A 24,920-nucleotide genomic window follows, 5' to 3' on the forward strand; every position below is an offset into this window, starting at 1 on the left:
CCGGGACCCCCATCCTGACTTGCCCGCCAGGGAGGCGAGGTGGCATCTGGCAGACTGACAAGCAGGATGGGCTTGAGTGACTCTGGGTCTCTGTGTCTGGTCAGGGAAGGGGGGGTCCAAGTGAGTGCAGGCTACTCTCTGCTCTCACGGACACTGAGGGGGCCTCACTATGCAGTTGGCCAGGGCCCCCTGAGTGGTGTGGCTTCCTGGGTACTGTCTGATTCAATAGGACCTCGTCTTGGTGACCAGCACAGGGCACTGCTGGCATCTCTCAGACCCAGACAGCTGTCTGGGGCTCTCTTGGGGAAGGCACATGGGGTGCTAGCCACTGGGGTGCCATGAGAGGATTTGTTTCTCCCACAGCTCAGACCCATCTCACTGCAGTATATTGTATTTACGTGAGCAGGACAACATTTTCTCCTGCAAAACCACTTGAGCATCACTTTCAATAAACGTGTACTGAAAACTGGTTGATTCTTTTCCTTCAGTGTAGTGGCTAATAAATTTGATTCTGGAGCCAAATTGTCCGGGATAGCATCCCAGATCCATACTCTGCCATCCATATGACCTTGGGCCAGGCTTTCTGCTTCTCACTGCCTCAGTTTCCACAAGAAGCTGAGGTAAACGAGATCACCCTGCTGGCTTCGTGATGAGGTTTCTGACACTCCTCATCAGATAACAGCTGAGGAGAGACCTGGAGCACTGTCTGGCAAAACACTGCGTAACTGCTGCTGTTTGGAAGGCCTGGGCTGGCACTTTATACAGAAACACAGTATTTCCTGGGAAGGAGCATGGGGACAGCTATTTATCAAAGGCAGACCAGGCTCTCACACTTGATGCATTGTAGAACTCCTTCTGAGCAATAATTAAAAGCGGAAAACTCCAGACTCTTCTCAGAACAAGCAATTCATATGCTAAATACACTGAGGACAGCTGTTCTCAAGACCCAATCACAGGGTCCTTCCTGGCGAGGAAATTCCTGAGAACAAAATGAGTGAGGAGATTTGGGTCCCTCAGTTCTCATCAGATGCCACCAAGGCGCACGTGATGATGCCCGTGCTGCAAAGGCTGGTATGCTTGGGGTCAGGGTCTGAGAGGAAAGAATTCGGAGTTGGCAGATTCTACATGCACAGGCAAACACAGGCATGCAATACATGTGCACACATACACAGGCGCACAAAACACGTGCAAACGCACATGTGCACACAGACACGTGCATATGCATATACAGACATATACATACACGTACATAGGCACACATGGACACACAGCACAAGCACACAGGCACACATACATGGGCATATACACACAGACATGCATGTTGTCTGGAGACCTTGTCTTGTTCATCTCTTTGTCTCCAGGTCCCTGCCCAGAACCAGCTTGGGACAAGGTTCGGCTGTTGCTCAGTCACCGAGAGGGCAGCAGCGGGGCCTTGGGCTGTGTGGGGCCCAGAGAGAGGGACGCCTCAGTCCTGGGAGTTTTCGTGCTCTTGTGGGACTTGCGGTTGACCACGGGGAGCAGAAGTGGTTTTGTGGGTGTGTGAATCAGGGCTCCAACGGCTCAGAGCAGGTGGGAGGGGGTGGGGGCAGGCGGGGCGCCGCCCTGGCTGGTGGCTGCCCTTGGGCCACTGAGGCCTGTCCACCTGTCCTTGGGCTCTGCTCTCCAAGCCCCCGCCCCGAGCGGCCGCGGGCCCACTTCGACTTGAGCCTGCAGGCAGGACGCGTGCCCTGTCCCTCCCCGCGGTCGCCGCTGCCCGGCCAGGTCCGGCGGGCTGGCCCGGGCCGGTGGGCAGGGCGGGCGTCCTTGGGGCGGGCCTCCGGCGGGCAGGGCGGTCCCGGCGAGGCGGCCCCGTGCCTGCAGACGCGCGGCCGCGTCACTCCGCCCGGCGCCGGCGCGTAGCGGGGCGGGCGGCCGCGCTGGGCAGCGGGGCCGGTGTCCGGCCCAGGCCGCGGTGCTGAAGGGACAGCTCCCGGGCCGCGCAGCCCCGCCCGGCCGGCCGCGCCCCGGGCCCGCGGCATGGCCCGCGGGTGAGCGCCCCGCCCCCGCCGCCTTCATGGCCGTGGCCAGGAGGGTCAAAACTTTGCTGACCGTCAACATCCTGGTGTTCGTGGGCATCGTCCTCTTCTCCGCGTACTGCCGCCTGCAGGGCCGCTCCGAGGGGCCGCCCGAGCGCGGGGGGCGCGGCCGGCCGGGCGGGGCGCGCGCGGCCAGGGACCACGAGGCCATCCTGCAGCGCCTGGACCACCTGGAGGACGTGGTGTACAACCAGCTGAACGGTGAGCGCGCGGGGGTCGGCAGCCTCGCCCCCGTCTTCGGAGGCGGATCGGGAGAAGGGACTTGGGGGGGGGGGCTGCGAGGACTCACCTGCCAGGATGTCACCACTCACTCCCCACTGGCCACTGGGCACCACAAGTGACCCCTGCTTGTCCCTGACAGAGCCCCTGTCAGGGGGGCCGGTGGGGTGGTCCAGAGGGGGCCCTCCAGGAGATAGCTGCTGTGGCCGTCACCCCTGACCGGACGTCCGCTGGGAGCAGTAGCCGGGGCTCAGGGGACAGTAAGTGGGCTGAGCCCAGGGCTGGGAACTGCCACAAAGAACCCAGCCCTGGCAGGGGGCTCCTGCTTTCTGGGCTGCCTGCTGGGCTGACCTGACACACAAGAGGACAAACGTTCCCTCCTCCAGCTTCTCCCACATGCTCCCGGCAGGTGTTGGGGATAGTCTCCAAGGGGTGCTGAGGTGTCCTCAGGAGGGGACAGCGTGGGTGAGGGGATGTCACAGCAGGGAGAGCCTGTGCCACAGGGCTGTGCCTGAGAGGCTCCAGTCCCTCGCCTCCCTTTGTCTGAGGCCCCTGGGGGAAGTCCAGTTGAGATGCTGCCTGCCCCACGGGCCTGTCTCTCTGGAACAGGGCGCGTCCCCACAGGATGCTGTGGTGTGAGTCTCGGTCTGTTCCGGGGAGCTGGGGGTTATATAAAACATTGGCAGTGCTTGGCGGGGTTGGGGGGGACGTCATGTGATAGCAGCTCAGCTCCAAGGCCCATCTCCTCCTCACTGTACACAGGACAGCAAGGGCATCAGGAGCAAGGAGGGAACCCCACATCCACTGTAGGCTCCTTCTCTGCCTCCCACTCCTCTTCCTCCTGCTCTTCGCTCCCCTTGCATTTTCCTTGCCTTTCCCTCTGGTCCCCATGCCCTGCCCACCTCTTGTTGGTCCTTTGTCTGTGTCCTCCCCTCCTTGGGTGAGGCTGTGACCTCCCTCTCGGGGAGCCCATGCCTAGCGCAGGTCTGACCTGGGAATCTCTCAGGATTTGCTGCTGGGAGTGACAAGACCACCCCCCAGAGGGGCAGCGGAAGCAAAGGTCACACCTGCGCAGGGGTAGGTGGGCAGCTGTGAGATGGTAGTAATGGGGGCTCCGAGAGGTTGCAGGGTCCCCACGCTAGAGAAACTCGGAGGAGCACCCAGGCGCTGCCCGCAGGCTTCAGCCCCCAATGGAGGCATCTCATTCAGCAGCAGGAATTGTGAAACTTCCCCAGAAAGCAAACTGCTCCACGACTCAAGTTTCTCTGCCCTGATCGTGTCCTGGTGTGCAGGAGCCCGGAGGTGTCCTAGAGAGCTTAGCTAGTGGGGGCAGTGCAGCTCCATGACTGATTCTCTCCCTGGGGACCCTGTTGACCTCACAAGCTGCCGTGTGTGGTTCCCCCGTAGGCCCAGGAGAAAGCGTCCTCTAAGGACGGGGCACAGCACCCCTGCACGCCTGGCAGTGCCTCACCTCAGCACACCTGTCTGGAGATGAGCTTGTGGGGACAGCAGCTGGCCTCTGGACACGCAGCCCTCAGCACGCTGCACCGGGTTCTGGGGTGCCTCTGACTCATGTCCGCTGAGCAGAGAGCCTTTGCATTTGGTGACGACAGGGTTCAGCTCAGCAGTGGGGGTCCTCGAACCCTCTGCCAGCCCCAGGTGGCAGGGCTGCCGCCCAGCTTCCTGGTCAGAGCTCTGTGTGATGACTGGCTGTGTCTCACAGCAGGGAACAGACGCAGCCATCCCCAAGACTCTGAGCACCTTTCCACGGGCCCTCAGGAGTGTGACTATGGACCGGGTGGGACAGTAGGCTTGAAGAGCTTATTTGGGCGCCTTTCTGGCTTCTGAGGGGTGTGCCGGGGGGCGGTGTGGCCAGCTTGCCAGGGGCATTGGGGGTGGGGGGGCTGCAGGAGCAACTTTTGCACCAGACTGTCTGTCCTGTAGTGATTGCCGGTAGGACCCCCCCGAGGTGTGGCTATGGGCTGTTAGGGGACGATCCCCACCCACCTGGCTCTCTGTGGCAGACTGTGCACACGGATTTTGTGCGTCACCCGCGTGTCAATGGAGAGGAAGCTTGTTCTGTGCTCAGCTCCAGGGCTGGGCTTCAGTCAGCTCCACAGTTCCCACTGGACATTTCAGGGTTCTGACTTCAAAGAAAGCCAGTTAAGAGCTGGGTGCAGGTCAGGACGTGCCTAGGGCAGGGGTATCCAGCGAGTCGATGGAAGCCTGCAGGACCCCAGCCTTCCCCTGAAGGGCCTTCAGGTGTCACCAGGGCTCAGGACATCAGACAGTCACTGTTGCAGGAGTCTCATCCATGTCTGCCCCAGGCCTGCGTGCCTGCTTTGCCCTCCCAGGATTCTGACCCCACTTCGAATTTTTTTGTTGTTGTTTTTTTGTTTTTTGGGTTGCACCTGGCGATGCACAGGGATTACTCCTGGCTGTGCACTCAGGAATCACCCCTGACAGTGCTCAGGGGACCATATGGGATGCTGGGATTCAAACCCGGGTCGGCTGCGTGCAAGGCAAACGCCCTCCCCGCTGTGCTATCGCTCCAGCCCCCTGACCCCACTTCGGGTCTCTCCGGTCTGTGGCCGAGCAGCAGCCTAATGAGGGTGAAGGAGGCACTGGAAGAAGTGGAAGGGGCTGCCAGAGCTCAAGGCCTGCAGGAAGGGGCAGGCAGGGGTGTGACTCAACCATGGGACTTTCCCTGACCCCCGGTGCCTCCAGCCATCTCCCACAGCAGGATGGGCAGCTCCTGCTCAGAGTAGGAGGTCTTCCACGTGCGGGAAAGCTCTTGACAGCAGAGAACCTCTTCTGTATGCCTGAGTTTTAATTCCAGAGGCACTGCCCACTGGATCCAGAGCCCTGTCCAGCTCAAGCTCACCCCTTTCCTTCCTCCTGGACCTGCTCTGAGCTAAAAGCCTCAGTGTTGCTGGTCCCAGCAGTTAAAGGCACAAGGCCAGAGAATTGAATCATCACCATATATCAGAAAACTGGACCTGCAGCTGGACATGGTGGCAGTGATGGGGTCCAGTTGCCCAGACCTCTGACCTGCTGGCCTCTGGCCCTATGCCATTCACAGATCCCCATGGTGCCAACAGACTGCGAGACAGGAACGAGGTGAGCGTGTCCCTTGGATGTTCAGGCCCTGTGTTCCGCAGGAAGCTGGCCCGGCACCACCTTCCTGCCCCCTACCCCGGCCTCTGTAACAGACAGCCTGTGTTCGCCCTTTCTCACTCAGAGAAGGGAAGAGCCTGGGGCTGGCGTGCTTCTTCTCTCCCCTATCTGTGGGGCTGCAGCTGAGTCTGCGGCCTGGGAATCAGGGCAGCTGTGGCTGCCTTCCGGACGTGGTCACCTCTGTGCAGCCAGGACAGTGAGCTCTGCCCATTGATGCCCTCCTGTGATTTTGTGACCCCCCCCATGGGGGATGTAGGGCACAGACCCCCGGGCACTTGAAGAAATAATTCATGTGGCCGTGATCTCTGCTGGGGGTGGTGCCAGCTTAAGTGATTGCATTTACCATTCAGCTCAGCAATCTGCATATTTGAAAGGCTCAGCACTGTTTTCCAAAAGGACATTTATCCTTCCTTGGCTGGAAACGAGAGGAAGATAAGTCGGCCCACATTTCCATATCCACGTCCTGCAGGAGACACTCTGATGGGAGGCAGCTTGGCCTTGTTTGGTCCATCCCTCCCAGAGCAGTGCGGTGTCGGGGGAGGCATCAGCAAGCGGGGCTTCTTGTCCATTGGTACCGAAAGGCTGCTGGCAGAGTAGAGACCCGCTGCCCGGGCCTCTGAAGGGGCTTCCAAGAGGCCGTGGCCTTCTGTGTGCCCGAGGCATCCAGCCTCACCATGTGCCCGACGCTTTGCAGCCTCTCACCAGGAGGTGCCCCTTCAGTTCTCCACTGGAACATGGAGCAAAGCTCTGGTTCTTGGGACTCTTGTGTGACCCTTGAGAAGCCCGAGCCAGGAGCCACGTCCATAGGAGCTGCTGGAATGATTGCTGAGCTCCGCTTGCAGGCCAGCCAGCCTGACCCCCCTGGGGCAGTCCCCAGAGCCCCTGCCAGGACACAGGGCCCACCCTCCTGTGGCCGTGAGACGTGGGGGAGATGGGGAGATGGTTCAGTCCCTTTCCCGGGCGGCTCACAGAGCCACGGCAGGAGACTGTGCAGGCTCAGAGCAGGAGGGGAGCAAGGCACACATGGCCATTCTTGAGTGAGTGGGTGCTCAGTGACACAAGCTCCAGCACAGCACAGAGCACTGAGCCAGTACAGGCCAGCAGGAAGCTTCCTGGAAGTGGTGATGCTGGAGTTGGGCAAATGCTGGTCCTAAATCCCTACTGGCCTCCTCCCCTCTCTAAGCCTCAATGATCGTATCTGTAAAATGGGAGAGCTTATCATCTTCTCATGATATAGTTTCAGAACACTAGACAAAAAAATGTTGTGAGAACAGGAATGATAGTACAGTGGGCAGGGAATTTGCCTTGTACGTGGGTTGACTGCTGCTTGATCCCCGGCATCCCATAGAGATCCCCGAGCATCATCAGAAGTAATTCCTGAGTGCAGCACCAGGAATGACCCCTGAGCAGCACAGGGTATGACCCAAAAAGCAAAAAATAAATAATTTTTGGTGCGAGGTTCTTAGCAGAATTCCCCAAACAAAATTGAGCCACAAAAATGTGAGCAAAGGAAAAGGAAAATGTTGGAATGGACAGATGGACAGTCTGACACGTCATAGATTACTGACAGACACATGTTCATAGGATGGGTGGGTGGGTGATGGACAGATGGACGGGGGGATGGATCAAAAAGTGGCTGGGTGGGTAGATAATGAATGGATGGCTGGTGGTTGATGAATGATGGATGGATGGATGGATGGATGGATGGATGGATGGATGGATGGATGGATGGGTGGATGGGTGGGTGGGTGCATGGGTGAATGAATGGATGGTTAGGTGAGTGGATGGGCAGGTGGATGGATTAATGGGTGGATGAAAGGTGGATAGATGGTTAGATGGGTAGGTGGTAGGTAGGGAAGCCATCTGTGCACTAGTGTGAGGCAAGGTGGTATTTTTACCCCAGAGAGGAGAGACTTTATGCCATCCATGCCCTTGCATACATTACAAAGAGAGAGAAAGAGCTGGAAATCCATTCTACCTACCTTTTCTAGTAGTTTATTATTTTCTGTCCTTTGGTACTATAAATACTCAGATCAAGTGAGCACACACATGATATGTGGAAATTCACCAAACCCGTATTATTCTCAGTGAGAAAATACTTCAGAGTGTCTCTATGTCCTATAGAATGTTCATGACCGCAGAGTTTTGGGAGTCAGTCCTTGTGCTGTTGGCAGTATGATCTTCTGGGTCCTGGGAGAGTCTTCAAAGATCTGTCAATAATGGAATTAGCCATTGTTTTTGGAGTGTGGCTGAGTGAGGGTGGCACAGAGGGACACTGGACTCTCACTTTATCTCCACATTGGGGTCAGCAGAGTGACTCTCTAGCATGCTGACTCAGGGTCTGTTCTAACAGGGGGGAGCAAACAGTGGCAGCAGGGCTGCTCCGCTCTGCACCCTGCTCTCCTCACCTGCACACATGCAGGGCCAAGGTGGTGGCCTGGCCAGGGCCTGGGGGAGTCCATCTGTGAATGGGACACAAGGCAAGGAGATGGAGCATGGTTGGAGGACTCGCCACGAGCACAGCGTCCCCTGGAGGCTGGCTCTGCCGCTTTCCATCATCCTGAGCACTGCTCCTGTGTCCACATCACTCAGGTAGACAGACTGCAGGTGGCACCATGGGGGCTATGTGCCAGTCAGGAACCTGCTTGAGACTGAGTGCCCACACTCAGGCACCTGGCCTGTGACCCCTTTCTGAAAGTCAAGGACAATTTTAGGAACTCTCAAGTCTGTGCTCATCTCTGGTCCTTCAAATAATAACTTCCTGTCATTTGGGGGTTTATTTCTGGGTCACATTCAGCAATGATTAGGGGATAGTCCTAGCTCTGCACTCAGGTGCTACTCCTGGCAGTGCCTGGGGAACCACACAGGGTTCCAAGGAATGAACCTGGGTTGGCTGCATGCAAGGCAAAGCCCTACCTGCTGTACTATCACTCCGGCCCCACTTCTTGTCATATTGTCAAGTGTTTGTATTTTTTTGGAAATAGAAATGACTGTGCTTTGTAATCCATTCTGCTTGTGTTGAGAACTCTTGGGTCTTCTCGGAGCTGGGGAGGCCAGCCTCCATTGCCCCCCACCCTGCTGTATTTCTGGAAGCCCCAGAAGCCACACCCACAACCCACATAAGCTCATCCATCAGCCCAGCCTTACAGACACTGAATTAAATCTCAGAAGAGAGAGAGGCAAATCGAGCTGTGAAAATTCATGAGTGCAAGTCTCCTGGCTGAAAACTCTGGAGCACCCTCAGGAGGGGGGTGGGCAGAGTCCCTGCTCTGCTGAAGCCCCGCCAGCTGCATCCAGGCCCTACAGCAGCACCAACCCTATCGTCCGATTTCATTGCTTCACAACTAATCTCTTCAGAGATGCCAAACCTATGAAAATTGTAGGTACACCGATTTCTAGGCTTACTGGGATCCACGTGGGTGGCGAGTTGCCTGGGGCACCCGGAAGATGCTGAGCCTGTGTGTCCATGGCGAAGGGTCTGGGCACTCACACAGACACTGACCTGGATGGCTACCTCCAAGTCCCTTCTCTCTCGAAGACTGTCCGTGATTCACAGCCCCTCCGTTTGGGTTGTTTCCGGCAGAATCTTGGCGGAAGTGGCTGTGACAGATGGAAGCCAGGGCTCGAGAGAAGCTGGGAGTGTGAAAGCCACACTTCCCTCCGAATGGAAGAATCACGGCCGCCCACACGAGCAAGCAGGAAGGTGGGGCAGCCCTGGGAAGCACTGTGCTGGGCAGAAGCTCACTGGCCTCAGGAAACCTGCTGGTAGCCACGTCTGCTGCTCCAGACTGACCCTATTTCTAACCTGCACCCCTGCTTCTTCTCTAGGGGGGAGAATTCAGAGCCTGCAAGTGAGTTTGTGCCGGAAGTTCCTACTTTGTGGGTGAATGTCAGAAAGGAACCCTAGACTTCAGGAGGTAGGTGTAGGGGCCTGGGGGCAGCAGGTGTGTGGAAGAGTGTGCAAGTGTGAGTGTGCAGGTGTGTATGAGTAGGCTGTCTGAGTATGGGTGCGAATGTGGGTGTCAGTGTGCTGTGAGTGCGGGTGTGAGTGTGGGTGCGAGAATGAGTGAGGGTGTGAGTGTGGGTTAGAGTGTGAGTGGGGATGTAGGTGTGAGTACGAGTGGGGGTATGAGTAAGGGTATGAATATGAATGTGGGTGTGGGTGGGGATGTGAGTATATGAGTGTGGGTGTCAGTGTGAGTGTAAGTGTGGGTAAAGGTGTAAGTGGGGGTGAGTATGAGTGTGGGTGTTAGTGCGGGTGTGAGTGTGAATGTGAGTGTGGGTGTGAGTAGGGGTGTGTGAGTGCGGGTGTGAGTGGGTGTGTGGGTGTGAGTAGGGGTGTGAGTGTGGGTGGGGGGTATGAGTAGGGGTGTAAGTGTGAATGCGGATGTGAGTGGGAGGTGTGAGTGGGGGTGTGGGTGTAGAGGTGTGAGTGTGGGTGTGGGGGGTGTGGGTGTAGGTGTGTGAGTGCGGGTGTGAGTGTGGGTGTGAGTATGAGTGGGGCTGGGATCTGAGTGTGGGGTCAGTATGGGTGGGGCCAGTATGGGTGTGAGTGTGGATGTGGGTATGAGTATGGGTGTAAATATGAGAATGGTGTGAGTGTGAGTGTGGGTTAGTGTGAGTGTGGGTGTAAATAAGAGAGTGGTGATTGTGGGTGTGGGTGTGATTGTGAGTGTGGCAGCCCCTGCACAAAGCAGTCTAGAGATAAGCTTGCCGTGTCCTGACCCAGCAGGGGCCAAGTTGGCCCAAGGACACGCAGGGTGGGCTGGAAGAGCCTCTGGTCTCTGCAGGGCTCAGAGGAGACAGCTGGGCCGCTTGGCGAGGTGCTGCTCGGCCGAGCACACGTGTGCTAAGAGAAATCTGAGCAGCAGAAACGATGCTTTACTCAGGGCTGCGAGGGAGCAGCAGGAAGGAGGAAGCTTGTCAGGACTCAGCACAGAGAAAGGGCGTCCAGGGTGAAGGCAGGGGCCTCCCAAGCAGGGCACCTGTCCCTGGCTGAGCCTGTCCTGGCGGATCAGCCAGAGCATGTGGGAGGGAACAGGAACCCTCACACACGGTTCAGGTGAAAAGGGGTACGAACTGACGGGGAAACGGTGCCCCAGAAAGGCAGCCTGAAAGGGGGCTTTTAGACGAAGAGCTTGGTGGGGAGTGAAAGACGCTAAGTGTTCAGGAAACGGAACACAACTGTAGAGAGAGTTAAGGAAGAATTTAACAGAGCTCTCCCTGAAATGGGCCAAGCAGGGGTGGGAGGGGCTGTGATAGGTTTGAGAAAGTCTGGACTAAGACAATGAAAAGAAACTGCACGCAACCGTGAGAGACTATTTGTTCTTTCTGAAAGGGGGTGAGATCATTAGGCTCATTCAACAGAGCATGTCCAAGGCTCTGTGCCTTGATCCACACCAGAGTCCACCGGTGTTGGGACACACCTACATCTGTTCTGCTGGACACAGCAGCAGAGACCAGAGCACAGTGATGGGTCCAGTTGTCTTGTATTTCCAAGTGAACACTTGACACCACTCGGGGAACTGGATGGCATGAGGCTACAGAAGAGACTCAAACAGCCGGAGACAGGGGTTCTTATGGGATCAGAGAGCCAGTGCTAGCACAGGTTCAGCAGTCACCCGGACACAGGCTCAGTTATTACCCAGGACAGTGCTGGTCATCACCTGAGACACAGCGTCAGATCCCATTTATTTGGCAGTTTCCCCTTGAAAATATTGCTAGCGGTTGTCATCCAGGATACGTGCTCAATTGTCACCTGGATAGAGGCTCATTTGTTACCCAGAACATAGCGTTGGTCATCACCTGGGATGCAGGGCCCATTGCCACCTGGGACATGTTGGTTGTCACCCAGGATGTGGGGTTGTCACCTGGAATGTGGGGTCAGTTGTCACCTGAGATATGAGATTGGTCATCACCCAGAACATGAGATTGGTCGTCACCCGGGCACGGGGTCGGTCGTCACCCGGGATGCAAGGTCAGTTGTCACTCAGACAAGGCTCATGCAGACTCTCACTTAGCCCCTGTGTGTTGGAGTCTCTGGATGTGGTATGCAGCCTCCATATGCTGCAGTCTGGCCTTGCTGCAAGCTCCAGGGGTCTCGGGCAGAAGATTGCAGAGCAGGTGGGAGGGGGAGGGTCTGGGGTAGCTAGGACACATGGTACAGGGCCCCTCACCATCTTCCCTTGTCCTGCCAGGCCTCGCCAAACCCATCGGCCTGGTGGAGGGGCCAGGAGGCTTGGGTCAGGGTGGTGTGGCGGCCACGTTGCATGAGGACAACCAGGAGACAGAAAGCAAGTATGAGGAGTATGGCTACAATGCACAGCTCAGCGACCGCATCTCCCTGGACCGCACCATTCCCGATTACAGGCCCAAACGGTGAGACAGTCTGCAGCTGCATGACCTGGGCATGCCTCCGTGTCACCCCTGTGCACCGTCACACCTAAATTACATCCCACCTGCACCATCTCACCTGCACTGCCACACCTGCACCATCCCACCTGCACCCTCCCATCTGCACTGTCACACCTGCACTGTCACACCTGCACCATCTCACCTGCACCCTCCCATCTGCACTGTCACACCTGCACTGTCACACCTGCACCATCTCACCTGCACCACCACACCTACACCACACCTGCACCATCACACCTGCACCATCACACCTGCACCATCACACCTGCACGCCACACCTGCATTGTCACACTTGCACCTTCACACTTGTCCCTTCATACCTGTCCCATCACACCTGCACCGTCACACCTGCACTGTCACACCTGCACTGTTACACCTGCACCGTCACACCTGCACTATCACATCTGCACCGTCCCACCTGCACCATCCCACCTGCACTGTCACACCGGCACTATCCCATCTACATCATCACACCTGCACCATCACACGTGCAGTGTCACCCCTGCACCATCACACCTGCACCATCACCCCTGCATCACCACACCTGCACCATCACACCTGCATCGTCACACCTGCACCTTCACACCTGTACCATCACACCTGTACCATCACATCTGCACCTTCATACCTGCACCATCTCACCTGCACCGTCACATCTGCACCATCACACCTGCACTGTCACACCTGTTATACCTCTACTACCACTCCTATATTATATCACACCCACACCATCACACCTATAGTCACACCTGCACTGGCACACCCGCACATCACACCTGCATGCCATCACACCCATACCATCACACCTGCATTCCATCACACCTGCACCATGTCTCATATCTATGGCACAGGGGTCTAGCGGGTGCTCACCCCCTCAAGAGAGGGAGAGGCGGGAGCTACCCTTGCCGATGCTACTGGCAGTACCAAGGACACAGTGACACAAATCTCAGCGGCCTCTCGTCATGTCTGGTCTTGCTGGAGAACTGTGTACCCACAAGCTGTGGGCTGTGGCCCTCCCTGGGTCTGTCTTTGAGTGGCAGTACCAACCCCCAGTCCCTTCTCTGTGCTGCATCCTGTTCCCCTGACCCAGACGCCTCCTGAGGCGCCTGGTGCCTGAGAAAACCAGCAAATGTGAGCTGTGCGGGCAGCTGATCAGACACCAGAACAAACTGGAAGGCTCTGGGAGCTGGGAGCAGTGTGTTTCCACCATCCCCCAAACAGCGGGACCCCATGCAGCCACACCCACATTAGGCAACTCAGGAATCGAAATGGAAAAGTGAGCCTGGGCCTACCCATTTGGAGCTTCCAGGCCTTCCCCCCACCCCCCATGGTTGCTTAGAGACACATGTGGATGTTGGAACACACATGTGTGTGTAAGGACACCTGACAGCTGTGTCTGCACCCGGGCAAACATGGTGTGTGCCCAGATAGGTGCGATGCACAGTCCCTGTGCATGTCTGTACCCACGTGCTCACATGTATGTGTGCTTATTTGCATGCACGTATGTCCATGTGTGCCTGCATGTGGTGTACACACAAAGTTGCATGCACATGCCTGTGTACATGTGTGCATGTGTGTGAGCACACTGCATATGTGAGACGGCAGACATGTGCCTAGGTGCATATGTATTTGCCTATACGCTCATCTGTCCTGGCACATGCACAGATGTGTATGTCTATGTGAGTGCACACATGTGCCAGTACACTCATGTATATGTGCCTATGTGCTTGTGTGTGCCTGCGATCACATGAATGCCCACGTGTGCATGTGTGCATGCACGTGTCTACATGCACATATGTGCATGTCTGTTGGGCAGTGTGCGTGTGCGTGTGCGCACACGTACCCACCCCATTCAGTCTCTGTCTGCTGTAACTGAGTTCACACTGCCTGTCTCCCATTACATCCATTATTGATTTCCCTTTGTCTGGGTAGATGACTTTTCTGATTAACCAGTGGCTTTAATTATGCCACAAAGCACATAACACAGATCTTGGTTATTAAGACTTGCCCAGGGGATAATGAATGGAAGATGGGTAAATACAAGTTAAACAAAATCATAAAGATGGATGGGCTTTTCGGAGACCCCGTTCTTCATTCCAGTAAAGCAATATCCCCTGTTACATGTCTGTGGGTTTTCATGCATATTAATTGTTGCGGCTGCCCGGCTCTCAGCACCGATGCATGCAGATTCAGTGTGGGGTGAGTGCCAGGAACCCAGTCCCAGCCCCTTGGGGTCCCTCTGTCATTCTGCTGGAGGGTCTGTGTGGGGAGGTGCCATGAGGTGCCTTGTTCAGCATGTGATGCACTTGTCATGTTCCATGAGGGAATGGTGCTGACAGCGCTGAGCAGGGAGAACGGACCCCTGAGGAGGCTTTGTCTTTGGGACAGGCTATGGGTGCGGGTGTCCTTGGAGCAGGTTCCCCACTTGGGCTCCTCTCCCCCACTATCCCTTAGCATGTCATGGGCTGGAGCCACCTCCAACGTCAGGCAGGGAGCCGGTGTCCTCCCTCCTGGCCCCACGGGAGTTAGCTCTGCCTTCTTTGTCCTGTGGCAGCCGGGCCGCCCCACCATTCCCAGAGTCACTCCTGTGACCGTGTCTCCCTGGCTGCGGAAGTGACTCCCTCTGGCAGCCTGGCCCCTCCACTCAGCACAGCTTCAAGGGGTTGTCGCCAAGTGCGCACAGCTCAGCTGCGATGGGACGGTGCTGACCCGTCTGATGCCACAGCACACCCTGCACACCGCACCTGCACCCTTGGAGACCCGTATGTGGCCACTGATGGGACAGGTTGGCCAGATTGGTGCATGGGCCCCCAAAACCACGGCTGTTGGCAGGGTATCCCACATTTTAGTCGGGGTCTGACAGACTCAGACGGGAGCCGGAGAGTAATGAGAGGGAGTGCTCAGAAGCCTAGAGGTGCTGCCAATCCCTACCATAGGCACCAAGCATCTGTGAGCACAAATGTTGGGCTCCTTCCAGGATGCAGCCTGAGCCTCAAGGCAGGCTGTTGACTCCCTGGACAGAGGGTGTGAGGTGACTCCGTGGGTCTCAGGTGTGAGGTAACGCCATGGGCAGCAGGTGTGAGTTGACTCCAATAGCCTCAGGTGTGAGGTAACTTCATGGGAGGCAGATATGAGGTAACTTTATAGGCAGCAGGTGTGAGGTGATTCCATGGGCAACAGGTATGAGGTGATTCCATGGGCCTCAGGTGTGAGGTGACTCCATAGTTCTTAGGTGCTCTGGTGACTGGATGAATCTGTCCAATGGGAGTGACTTAAGGACCACACACCAACTGAGGGCTATAGGACCCACACACAGGTTTCTGGGGCCTCTTCCTGAAATTGCTCCTTTACTACCATTACCCTGAAGTGTTTCCTAAGTGTATTTCCTTTTTTGAAACTTTTTTTTCTGTTTTACACAATTTGCAAGTTCATGAACACTGTGCATTCCAGTTTTTTCTCTTCAGAAATGGAATGAAGTCTTATAAGAAAGCATTTTTATCATCAATGAAATGGTCCAGTGAATACCAGCAGCCCGTGTCGACAGAGGCAGCTTCTGCAACCCCCTGGGCTCGAGCTCCTGGTCCATCCAACAAGATGTTGGTTTGTTGGGGTGCTGGAGGAGCAGGGCTTTGGGGTTGCTCATGTCATATCAGCCATAGGCAGTACTGGTCATTATGATTGCTTACTGCCTTTACTGGTCAGAGTAAAGATTATCATCAGTTTAATTATAATGTCCAGTTGTTATTAATATTTGTTATCATTTGTCACTATTACCATTCAATTCATAATTGTAATATTAGCTGTTGTTGGTTATTGATCACCACTAGGATTGGTCATTATTATTGATGGTTATTAGTATCGATCACCCTCAGGATCGATTATCACTCCCGTGGTTGTTAGTATTGATCACCCTCAGGATCGATTATCACTCCCGTGGTTGTTAGTATTGATCACCCTCAGGATCAATTATCACTCCCGTGGTTGTTAGTATTGATCACCATTAGGATTGGTCACTGGTTTACTTCTAGGCAGCTGTGCCTCTTGGCTGCTGAGAACTCCAGGGACTCTTTTTTTTCTTTTTTTTTTTTTTGCTTTTTTGGTCACACCTGGCGATGCTCAGGGGTTACTCCTGGCTCTGCACTCAGGAATCACTCCTGGCGGTGCTCAGGGGACCATATGGGATGCTGGGAATCGAACCTGGGTCAGCTGCGTGCGAGGCAAATGCCCTACCCACTCACTGTGCTATCGCTCCAGCCCTCCAGGGACTCTTTAAGACCCTCTTTCACCAGGCACAGGATGGCATCACGGTCCTGGGGTACGTGAGCCTATAAATGTGCCCAGATGCCAGCCCAGGGCCTCAGGCTGACTTGGAGATGGGTCACCTGGTGACCCAGTGAAGGGGAAGAACAGGACCAATGGCAGAGGCTGCCCCATACGGGTGCTGTGGCCTTGGAGCTGGTGATCCCACTGCTCCCCCGAAAGAGGCATCTCAGATGAACAGTTGGCCACCTCTTGCCAGCACTGGTGCTCACCCCTCGGCACTGTGATCTGGAGCCCTCCTGAGACCCCCATGATGCCGCTGCAGGTGCCGCCAGATGAGCTACCCGCAGGCGCTGCCGCAGGTGTCTGTGGTCTTCATCTTCGTCAATGAGGCCCTGTCAGTGGTTCTGCGCTCTGTGCACAGCGTGGTCAACCACACTCCCCCGCAGCTGCTCAAGGAGGTCATCCTGGTGGACGACAGCAGCGACCATGGTGAGCGCCCATGCCAAGGGAGGACCCTCTTGGCCTGCTGTCCCCCCCCCACCTCCCACACAGCCCCTCTTCCCGCTGAGGACATGTTTTTGGGTTCAAACCCCTAAACCTGGGAGGATTAAACTTAGCCTCTAAGCGGGGTCCCAGGAGCAGAGGGGAGTCGGGACCTCACTGCAGCCTTTCACCGAGCTGCGACTGGCACCCGTGTGGGGCCGCCTCCCTTGCTCTGGACCCAGGAGGCATCTCCCACCCTCCAGGGAGCAGCAGGCCCTGGTGTCTACACTGCAGTGGGGCAGCTCAGGCAGGGGATCCCGGGGAGAGTGGCAGGTGGCCTGTGACAGGGTGAACAGCTGTAGGCACCTGGCAAGAAATGGGAGTGTAAAGCCTACACCCCTGCACAGCCGTCCACAGCCCTGCACACTCTACACTCCTGCAAGCCCTCCACACTCCTACACAGCCCTCCACACCCCTGCAAGCCATCCATAACCTGCACAGCCCGCCACAACCCTGCAACCATCCACAGCCCCGCTCCACTATCTGCATCCTGGGACCATCTCGTGTGCTGCCTCCTCCACACACCCTGACATCTGAATCACAGCTCAAAGGTCACCTTTGCCCAACACACATGTATGCCCATCCCCGTCTCTTCCCTGCCACCTCAGACCTGCCCCTGCATCCTAACACCATTTTATGGTGTCACCATCCTGACACCCTGATGGCTATTGCAGTGTTCATCTCTCCTGGATACTCTCATCAGCCCTAGAATAGTCCCCCCTGGCCAAAACCCTTGGGACAGCTCCTGGATTCCTCTCCAAAGGGTTCAACACCTTCTCTGTTCCTTTCCAACTATGATGATGTACATGTGGATCCGTGGAGCCACCTTAGTGCCCTCCTGGTGGCATTAAGTCCTCGGTGTGAAGGGCCATTATCAGCCTCAGAATGTCCTCCCGTCCCCAAATGGACACCAGCCCATCAGCACTGACCCCCCACCCCCACCCACTTCCTATCCAAATGTGCCTCCTGGGGGCCCAGGCATCAGGGTCCCTACCGAGTTCCTCCATAAGGCGGGGCCCTGGTGGCTGCGTCCGGATCCCTCCTTGTTGGCAAACCGCACCAGGGACTGGGGATGCACTGGGCTCACCGGTCAACCTGGACTCTCCGAGCTGGTTTCACTGCAGCCCCCGCTGCACATGCCATCTCCGTGTCGTCTGCTTTCATACGTCCGTGACCCCAGTCGCATGAGCAGCCCACCCCCATGTGTGGCCTGGTCTCGAGTTGTGGCCCCCACTGGCAGGGGCCCCACCCAAGACCTGAGACTTCGCCAGCTGTGTGACTCCATCCCTGGGTTCAGACCCTGCCCATGGGGGCGAGGTCCTATTCAGGCTGTGGCCCCGCCCCTAGTGGAGGCCCCGCCCCGGACCTGTGATTCCCCTCCTGAGGCCCCGCCCCATCCTGAGGCCCCTTCCTGGATGTGTGGTCCCACTCCCTCAGTCCCCGCCCCAGGTGTGTCTTCTCACTTCCCAGCATGAAACCCTGCCCCATGTGTGGCCCACTCCCTCAGGCCCCGCCCCGGATGTGTGGCCCACTCCCTCAGGCCCCGCCCCGGATGTGTGGTCCCACCCTCAGGCCCCACCCCGGATGTGTGGTTCCACCTCTCAGGCCCCGCCCCGGATGTGTGGGCCCACCCCAGGCCCCGCCCCAGATGTGTGGTCTGTGCGGGCCTGAGTCCCGGTCCGTCCAGGCTGGCTCCAAGCTGAGTGTGTGTCTCCGCAGCGGAGCTCAAGTTCAACCTGGACCAGTACGTGAACAAGCGGTACCCCGGGCTCGTGAAGGTCGTGCGCAACAGCCGGCGGGAAGGCCTGATCCGGGCGCGGCTGCAGGGCTGGCGGGTGGCCACGGCCCCCGTGGTCGGCTTCTTTGACGCCCATGTGGAGTTCAGCACCGGCTGGTAAGGGCCGCGCTCCCCGCGGTGACGGACGCCCCAGGCCCACCTTGTCCCCCGCGAGTGGACGCAAGCCCCGTCAGCGGGAGAGGCGAGTCTGTGGGGCCGGGTCCGCTCCTGGTGGTGTGAGCAAGCCCCCAGCCCTGTGGAACCTTCTAGATGAGTCCATGTAGTGGACTGAGGAGCAGGACCATAGAGGGGACCCCAGGCAGCCCAGGGCTGGAGCACTCTGGCCATTGGCCCACGGTGTCCCTGAAAGTGTCTGGAGGACCCCAGGAAAGAACCAGCTCTCTGTCCCGCTGAGGAACCACGCCCAGGATGACGGGTCAGTGGGGGAGGCCATGCACACACACACGGAGGTGTGCACAGTCCAGCACCACACATGCACGCGTGCACGCATAGCACACACACACGCACACAGGTGTGACGGGTGGCCCAGCTGCACACACACTTCCGCAGTGTGGTGGCTCCCAGAGTCCTGGGCTCCCCCTGGTGGGCTGGGGGACTGTGTTGGGAGTGGGAGGAGAGGATGACCTCTCGGAAGCGCTACGTCCCTGGACAGCCCCAGGGAGAGGCAGTGGCGTCCCTCTCGTCCCTCACACTGCCCTGCAGGGCCGAGCCCGCTCTGATGCGCATCCGTGAGGACCGGAGACGCATCGTGCTGCCGGCCATCGACAACATCAAGTTCGACACCTTTGAGGTGCAGCAGTATGCCAGCGCCGCCCACGGCTACAACTGGGGCCTCTGGTGCATGTACATCGTGCCCCCCCGGGATTGGCTGGACCGCGGTGACGAGGCGGCCCCCATCAGGTGAGTCAGGGCGACAGGTCCCTGCGGATGTCCAGCTCTGCCTTTGCGGCAGATGGGCAGGAAGGGGCATTGCAGCTGGGGTGCTGGTTCGCAAACATCCTGTGAGGAGAGAGAAGGATGAAGAGACTGAGAAGGGATGGGCAGATGGACAGAGGCAGACAGGCGGATGGAGGCGGCAGCCACGAGGGCTCACACAGGCCAGGTCCCAGCGTCAATGGGCTGCGGAGTCGCCCTCCCACCCTGCCCTCAGCTGGTTCTTCCAGCACTGGAGGAGGGTTTCCAGCCCAGCTTTGACTGGCTCTGCACCCTGGGCCCAGTGCTGACCCACAGGGCCACACCGCTGGGCCCAGTCGGGGGGGTAGTGCATGGTCCTCGACCCCCTGAGCTCTGCTTGGGAGCTCCTCCAGGAGGTTGTTTTGGATTGTTTGTGCTTAAGGGCTACTCCTTGGCAGTGCTTGGGGGTGGCCACAGCAGGACTTGGGGACCATTGGCAGCAGGGTCGGGGCCCAGGTCCCTGCAGGCAGAGGCTTCATGCACATGCTCAGCCTTCTGAGCTCTGGCCCTTCATAAAAGCTTTTATTTTAGGGGCTGGAGTGATAGCACAGTGGGTAGGGCGTTTGCCTTGCATGTGGCCGACCCGGGTTCGATTCCCAGCATCCCATATGGTCCCCCAGCACTGCCAGGAGTAATTCCTGAGTGTAGAGCCAGGAGTAACCCCTGTGCATCGCTGGGTATGGTCAGAAAAGAAAAAAATAGCTTTTATTTTAATGGAGGAATTAATTTGGGGGCGGGGTCTACACCCAGTGCTGCTCAGCATCTACTCCTGGCTCTGTGCTCAGGGATAACCCCTTGTGGGCCTTGGACCGTCTGAGGTGCTGGAGAGGGAACTGGGGTTGACCGTGGTCAAGGTTAACCCCTGTGCTATCTCTCTGGCCCCACAAGAGTTCTGTTTTCTGGGGCTGGAGCAATAGCACAGCGGGTGTGTAACCAACCCGGGTTTGATCCCAGCACTCTGTAAGGTCTCCCAGGCCCGCCAGGAGTAACCTCTGAGTAAGCCCTAGCAGTGCTGGCTGTGGTCCCCAGACGAAAAGAACAAAAAAGGTTTCCAGAACGGTATTTGAGGACAGACCACATCATGGACTGAGGGCAGTGTCAGGAAGCTGATGGCCTGAAAGACCCCCTGCTGGCCACTGGGGACCCTCTCAGACACTCCCTCTCATCCTGATCTCACTGTCCATCTTGGGCAGAAGATGCAGAGGAAACCCATAGCCGTGCCTGGTGATCTCTCCCAAGGCCTCTCCCTCGCCTCTCAGCAGCCTCCCTCCCCACTTCCCTTTTAGGGTTGTTTCTGCTTTTGATGCTGAAACAACAGCAGAGGCAGGGCTGGCCGCACTGCAGGCCCATGGTCTGGAGCTGGCCTTGGGGAATCCCCCCCTCACGCATGTGTCAGCTCTGACGCTCTCCTGGGCCCTGGCCGTTTCCTGTGACCAGCCCAGTGCAGCAGCCCTTGGCCGTGTCTCCTGAGCTGGTCTGAGCGTGGTTTGAAGCTCGAAGCGGCACTGGGAAATCACCAGCTGTAGACCCAGCAGGGAGTTGGGCGTTTCAGTTCTTCAGAGATCACTCAGACTTTCTATTCTTGTTAAGAGAACTGCCTGTTGTACACTATAACTATAACTTAATCATCAAATGCTTGCATTAAGCCAACAACAGCATTAGACTTTCCGTACTGCTGTGTTCAGGCCAGATTCTAACGGCGGGACAAATTGAACCTTTGAGGTGCTGGAGCGATTGTACAGTGGGTAGGGCGTTTGCCTTCATGTGGCCAACCCGGCTTTGATTCCCAGCAACCCATATGGTCCCCCAAGCACCGCCAGGAGTAATTCCTGAGTGCAGAGCACGAGTAACCCCTGTGCATCGCTGGTGTGACCTAAAAAAAGCAAAAAAAAAAAAAATTGAACCTTTGAGCAAATAAAGAGATAAGCACGCCTAATGCTCCCACCGCTACCGGTCGAACCACATATTACTCCTGACCTCACTTTTGCATGGGAACAGAGGTCAAGCTTTCCCTGTTGCTTTATTGGAGAGATCCAGTGCCTCTTGGGATCTGTGTGTGGGGTAGGTGTGCAGGGAGCACTGTGGGGGAGTTCGGGGAGCACTGTGTGAGTGCAAGGAGCGCGGTGGGGAGGTGCAGAAGGCACTCATGGAGCAGGTGTGCCAGGACCCCGGGGGCAGGCCTTTTCCTGCCTCTTGATGAAGGGCTTTGGAGGTAACACCTTTCTGCTGGCCCCTCCCTCCCTCCCTCTCCTGTCCCCACCTGGCCCTGCCCAGCTGCCCCAGGCTTGTCCCTGACAGGTGCCTCAGCCCTCGCTGGTCTCTGGGGGTGGTGGTTCCTGCCAGAGATAGTTTCTCAGGGGGACAAGGCTATGGGTCATTGGTGCCACCAGACAGCACGTGAGCACCGTGGGCACATGGCCACACAGTCGCCCTGACTGGCTTCTGTGCGCGGCACGGCCTGGCTGAGCACACAGAAAAGCTGGACCCTGGCTCCTGGACTGCCCTCGGGCGCTGGAGAGGCGGCAGAGCTGGGCAGCGTGGGAGGTGGCGGGAACGTGAGTGGGTGTGTGGGTGCCCACACGGCTGAGTTCCTGGGGCTCAGTTCTGCCCAGTCTGTCCCCTGCTGCTGACCTCGGGGAGCACATGACCACTGTCCTGTCCTCTGCTCTGCGGGCTCTGGGTGGTCTGGTTCATGGGGCTAGGTGACAGGTGTCCCTGTGGTGGGGACGGAGGAGGTGGGCATCCTGGCGGGCTGCCTGCTCTCCCTGCAGGCAGATGATGATTCTGCTCCCTCAGGACCCCAGCTATGATCGGCTGCTCATTTGTGGTGGACAGGGAGTACTTCAGGGACATTGGCCTGCTGGACCCTGGGATGGAGGTGTACGGCGGCGAGAACATCGAGCTGGGCATGAGGGTGAGGCTGGGCCCCGAGCTGCCAGGATGCAGAGGGGCCAGCAGCTGGTCAGTGGAAACTGGTGGGTGGGCTGCGAGGTGAGGGGTGTGGGGATTGAGCCCGGAGCCCGTCGTCTTCATCACCACTGATCCCACACCACGAGAAGTGCCCGGGAGAGGCCGCCAGGCCTGGTGCCCATTAGGGTCGTGTGTGCACCTTGGTGCCCCCGTAGCTGGGGAGTGGGCATGAGGAGGGCTCACAGCTGTCCCCTCAAGGTGCTCATGGCTGAAGACCCGGGGCCTGAGCTCTCCTGTCCCCGCCCAGGGGCTCTCCCTGTGTCCGTGTGGCATCTGAGTGGCATATCTCAGGGGTCCATCTGAAGCAGCTGGGCTGCTGCTGTGGCCAGTCCCAGCACTCACAGGGGCGGCTTCCGAGGACTGATGGGTTAGGGGCAGGGCCCCGGCAAGGACCAGGCACAGGAGAAAAGTGGGGGCTCAGGCTGAGGCGGGGTGGTCTGGTCGGGGTCATGAATGTGGGTAGAGAAAGGCAGCTGGACTTGATATGTGAACTGCTGTCTCCAGGGCCCAATGCAGTGTGTGAGGGAGGGAGCAGGGGGTGCATTGTGTGTGTGTGTGTGTGTGTGTGAGAGAGAGAGAGAGAGAGAGAGAGAGAGAGAGAGAGAGAGAGAGCAGGGGTTGCAGAGAGAAGAGTGTGTGTGTGTGTGTGTGTGTGTGAGAGCAGGGGGTGCAGAGAGTGTGTGTGAGGGAGTGAGGGAGCAGGGGGTGCAGAGTGTGTGTGTGTGTGTGTGTGTGTGAGAGCAGGGGGTGCAGAGAGTGTGTGTGAGGGAGTGAGGGAGCAGGGGGTGCAGAGTGTGTGTGTGTGTGTGTGTGTAAGGGACAGGCGGTGCATTGTGTGTGTGAATGGGTGGGGTGCATTGTGGGGGAAAGAGGGTGCGGGGTGTGTGTGGGAGGGAGCAGGTGGGTACAGTGAGGGGGAGGCAGCAGGGGGTGCAGTATGTGTGTGGGTGAGAGGGAGCAGGGGGTGCAGTATGTGTATGTGGGAGGGAGCAGGGTGCTAGTGCTTGTCAGTGTGTGTGGGTGCTACAGGTGGGGTGCAGTGGGGGGGGACACTCCTACCTTCAGGGCCCTGAGGCCACCCTGCCTCTGACTCGTAGAGATGCCCCCGGTCAGAAGACTGAGCCTGCACAGGGCTGAGTGGGCCTGACTGGCAGTGAGGCCACATGTCTGCTAACTAGAGTGTGGGGACCAGTGAGGACATTGGTGCAGGTGGCCATCGGATTCAGCCCGGCAATCACTGGCTCTTCTCTGGAAGGTCAGACCTGCCCGTCCTCGTCCAGGGCGACCTCACCTCAGAGGGGCGCCCGGGCCTGTTTCTCTCTCCTGGCCAGTCTGGGAGGGCCCGTGAGGGGAGCAGAGCTGCACGGGTTCACGGGATGCTGTCCCCAGCGAGCTGTCTGCCGAAGGGCTCGCTCTGGTGCTCCTCAGGGGGCAGCACCCGCGTCGGGGGAGGTGGCTAATCCTGTTCCCTGTGCCCAGCCCCTGGACGGGCCCCCGCATGCTCTCAGGCTGCCTCCCCACCCGTCACAGCTTAGTGCTTGGTGAATGCAGGTGTCATGGAATTTGGTTTTTTTTCCTTGATTTTGTTTTTGCTTTTTGTTAACTTTGTTTTCTTTTGTGGCCGCGGCCAGTGAAGCTTGAGGGCTGCCCCGCGCCCCTGATGCTGGGCCTCGAGTCTCTGTGGCCCTCTTTTTTTTTTTTGCACACAAACCACTTTGTTAGGACATGTGGCAGGTTCCCCAGGGGCACCCTTGCAGCATTGGACACGTGCAGCCTTGACCTCCATGTGTGTGACTGCACCCAGACGTGGCTCTTGTGTTTCATGCATGTGACAGGACTTAAACATGACCTACACTCATGCACCTGCACTCAACAAGGTCCAGTGTTCCATGCAGACAACAGGTCTTACACATGTGAACTCCACATGTGTATCCTTATACATAGACACGGGTCCTGTGCTCCATGTATATGGCAGGTTTTACACACGTGACCTCCACATATGTGTTCCTATACACAGAACTCTTGTGTTCCATGCATATGCAGGTCTTACATACATGACCTCCACATGTGTGTTTCCTATAGACAGACACGGGTCATGTGTTCTATGCATACAGCATGTTTCACACACATGACCTCCACATGTGTGTTCCTATACACAAGGATTGTATGTACCGTGTATGCGGTGGAGCTTCCATGCCCCCTCTTGTCCCTCGGTGGCAGCTGCTTTTGTCAGGTGGGGCCATCTGTCCTGGTGCTAGATCCGTCCCAGGCAGTGACAGCATTCCAGGGGTCGGTCCCCTGGGCTCCAGGCCATGGCTCCAGGCTGTTATCATGTTTTGTAGTTTTGTGCATCTTGGAAATAAGAGGACTTGAGTCTGACCCTTCTTCACATCTCTTGTTTTCTGAAGACATGCTTCTGTTTGGGTTTTGAGCCACAGCCAGCAGTGCTCAGGGATCACTCCTGATGGGGTTCAGGCGACCATGTGTGGTGCCAGGGACTGAGTCCA

At 57.5% G+C, this 24,920-nt stretch overlaps 1 protein-coding gene across 4 annotated transcripts in view; it reads left to right on the forward strand.

Moving 5' to 3' along the window:
- The first annotated feature begins 1,925 nt into the window (after window positions 1–1,925).
- Window positions 1,926–24,920, forward strand: part of GALNT9 (polypeptide N-acetylgalactosaminyltransferase 9) — a 30,201-nt gene continuing 7,206 nt past the window's right edge. The window contains exons 1-7 of one of the 4 annotated variants that reach the window (XM_055146676.1): window positions 2,186–2,276; window positions 9,300–9,388; window positions 11,669–11,849; window positions 16,471–16,637; window positions 18,411–18,585; window positions 19,192–19,389; window positions 22,240–22,357. In XM_055146676.1, coding sequence (XP_055002651.1) covers window positions 16,481–16,637; window positions 18,411–18,585; window positions 19,192–19,389; window positions 22,240–22,357 — 648 coding nt within the window. In that variant the 5' untranslated portion in view covers window positions 2,186–2,276; window positions 9,300–9,388; window positions 11,669–11,849; window positions 16,471–16,480. Of the gene's footprint in view, window positions 2,277–9,299; window positions 9,389–11,668; window positions 11,850–16,470; window positions 16,638–18,410; window positions 18,586–19,191; window positions 19,390–22,239; window positions 22,358–24,920 lie in introns of all 4 variants that reach the window. The other 3 variants (XM_055146675.1, XM_004611017.2, XM_055146677.1) reach the window with 3 other exon arrangements.

This window comes from Sorex araneus, chromosome 9, assembly GCF_027595985.1.
Source record: "Sorex araneus isolate mSorAra2 chromosome 9, mSorAra2.pri, whole genome shotgun sequence".
NCBI classification, from domain to species: Eukaryota; Metazoa; Chordata; class Mammalia; order Eulipotyphla; family Soricidae; genus Sorex; species Sorex araneus.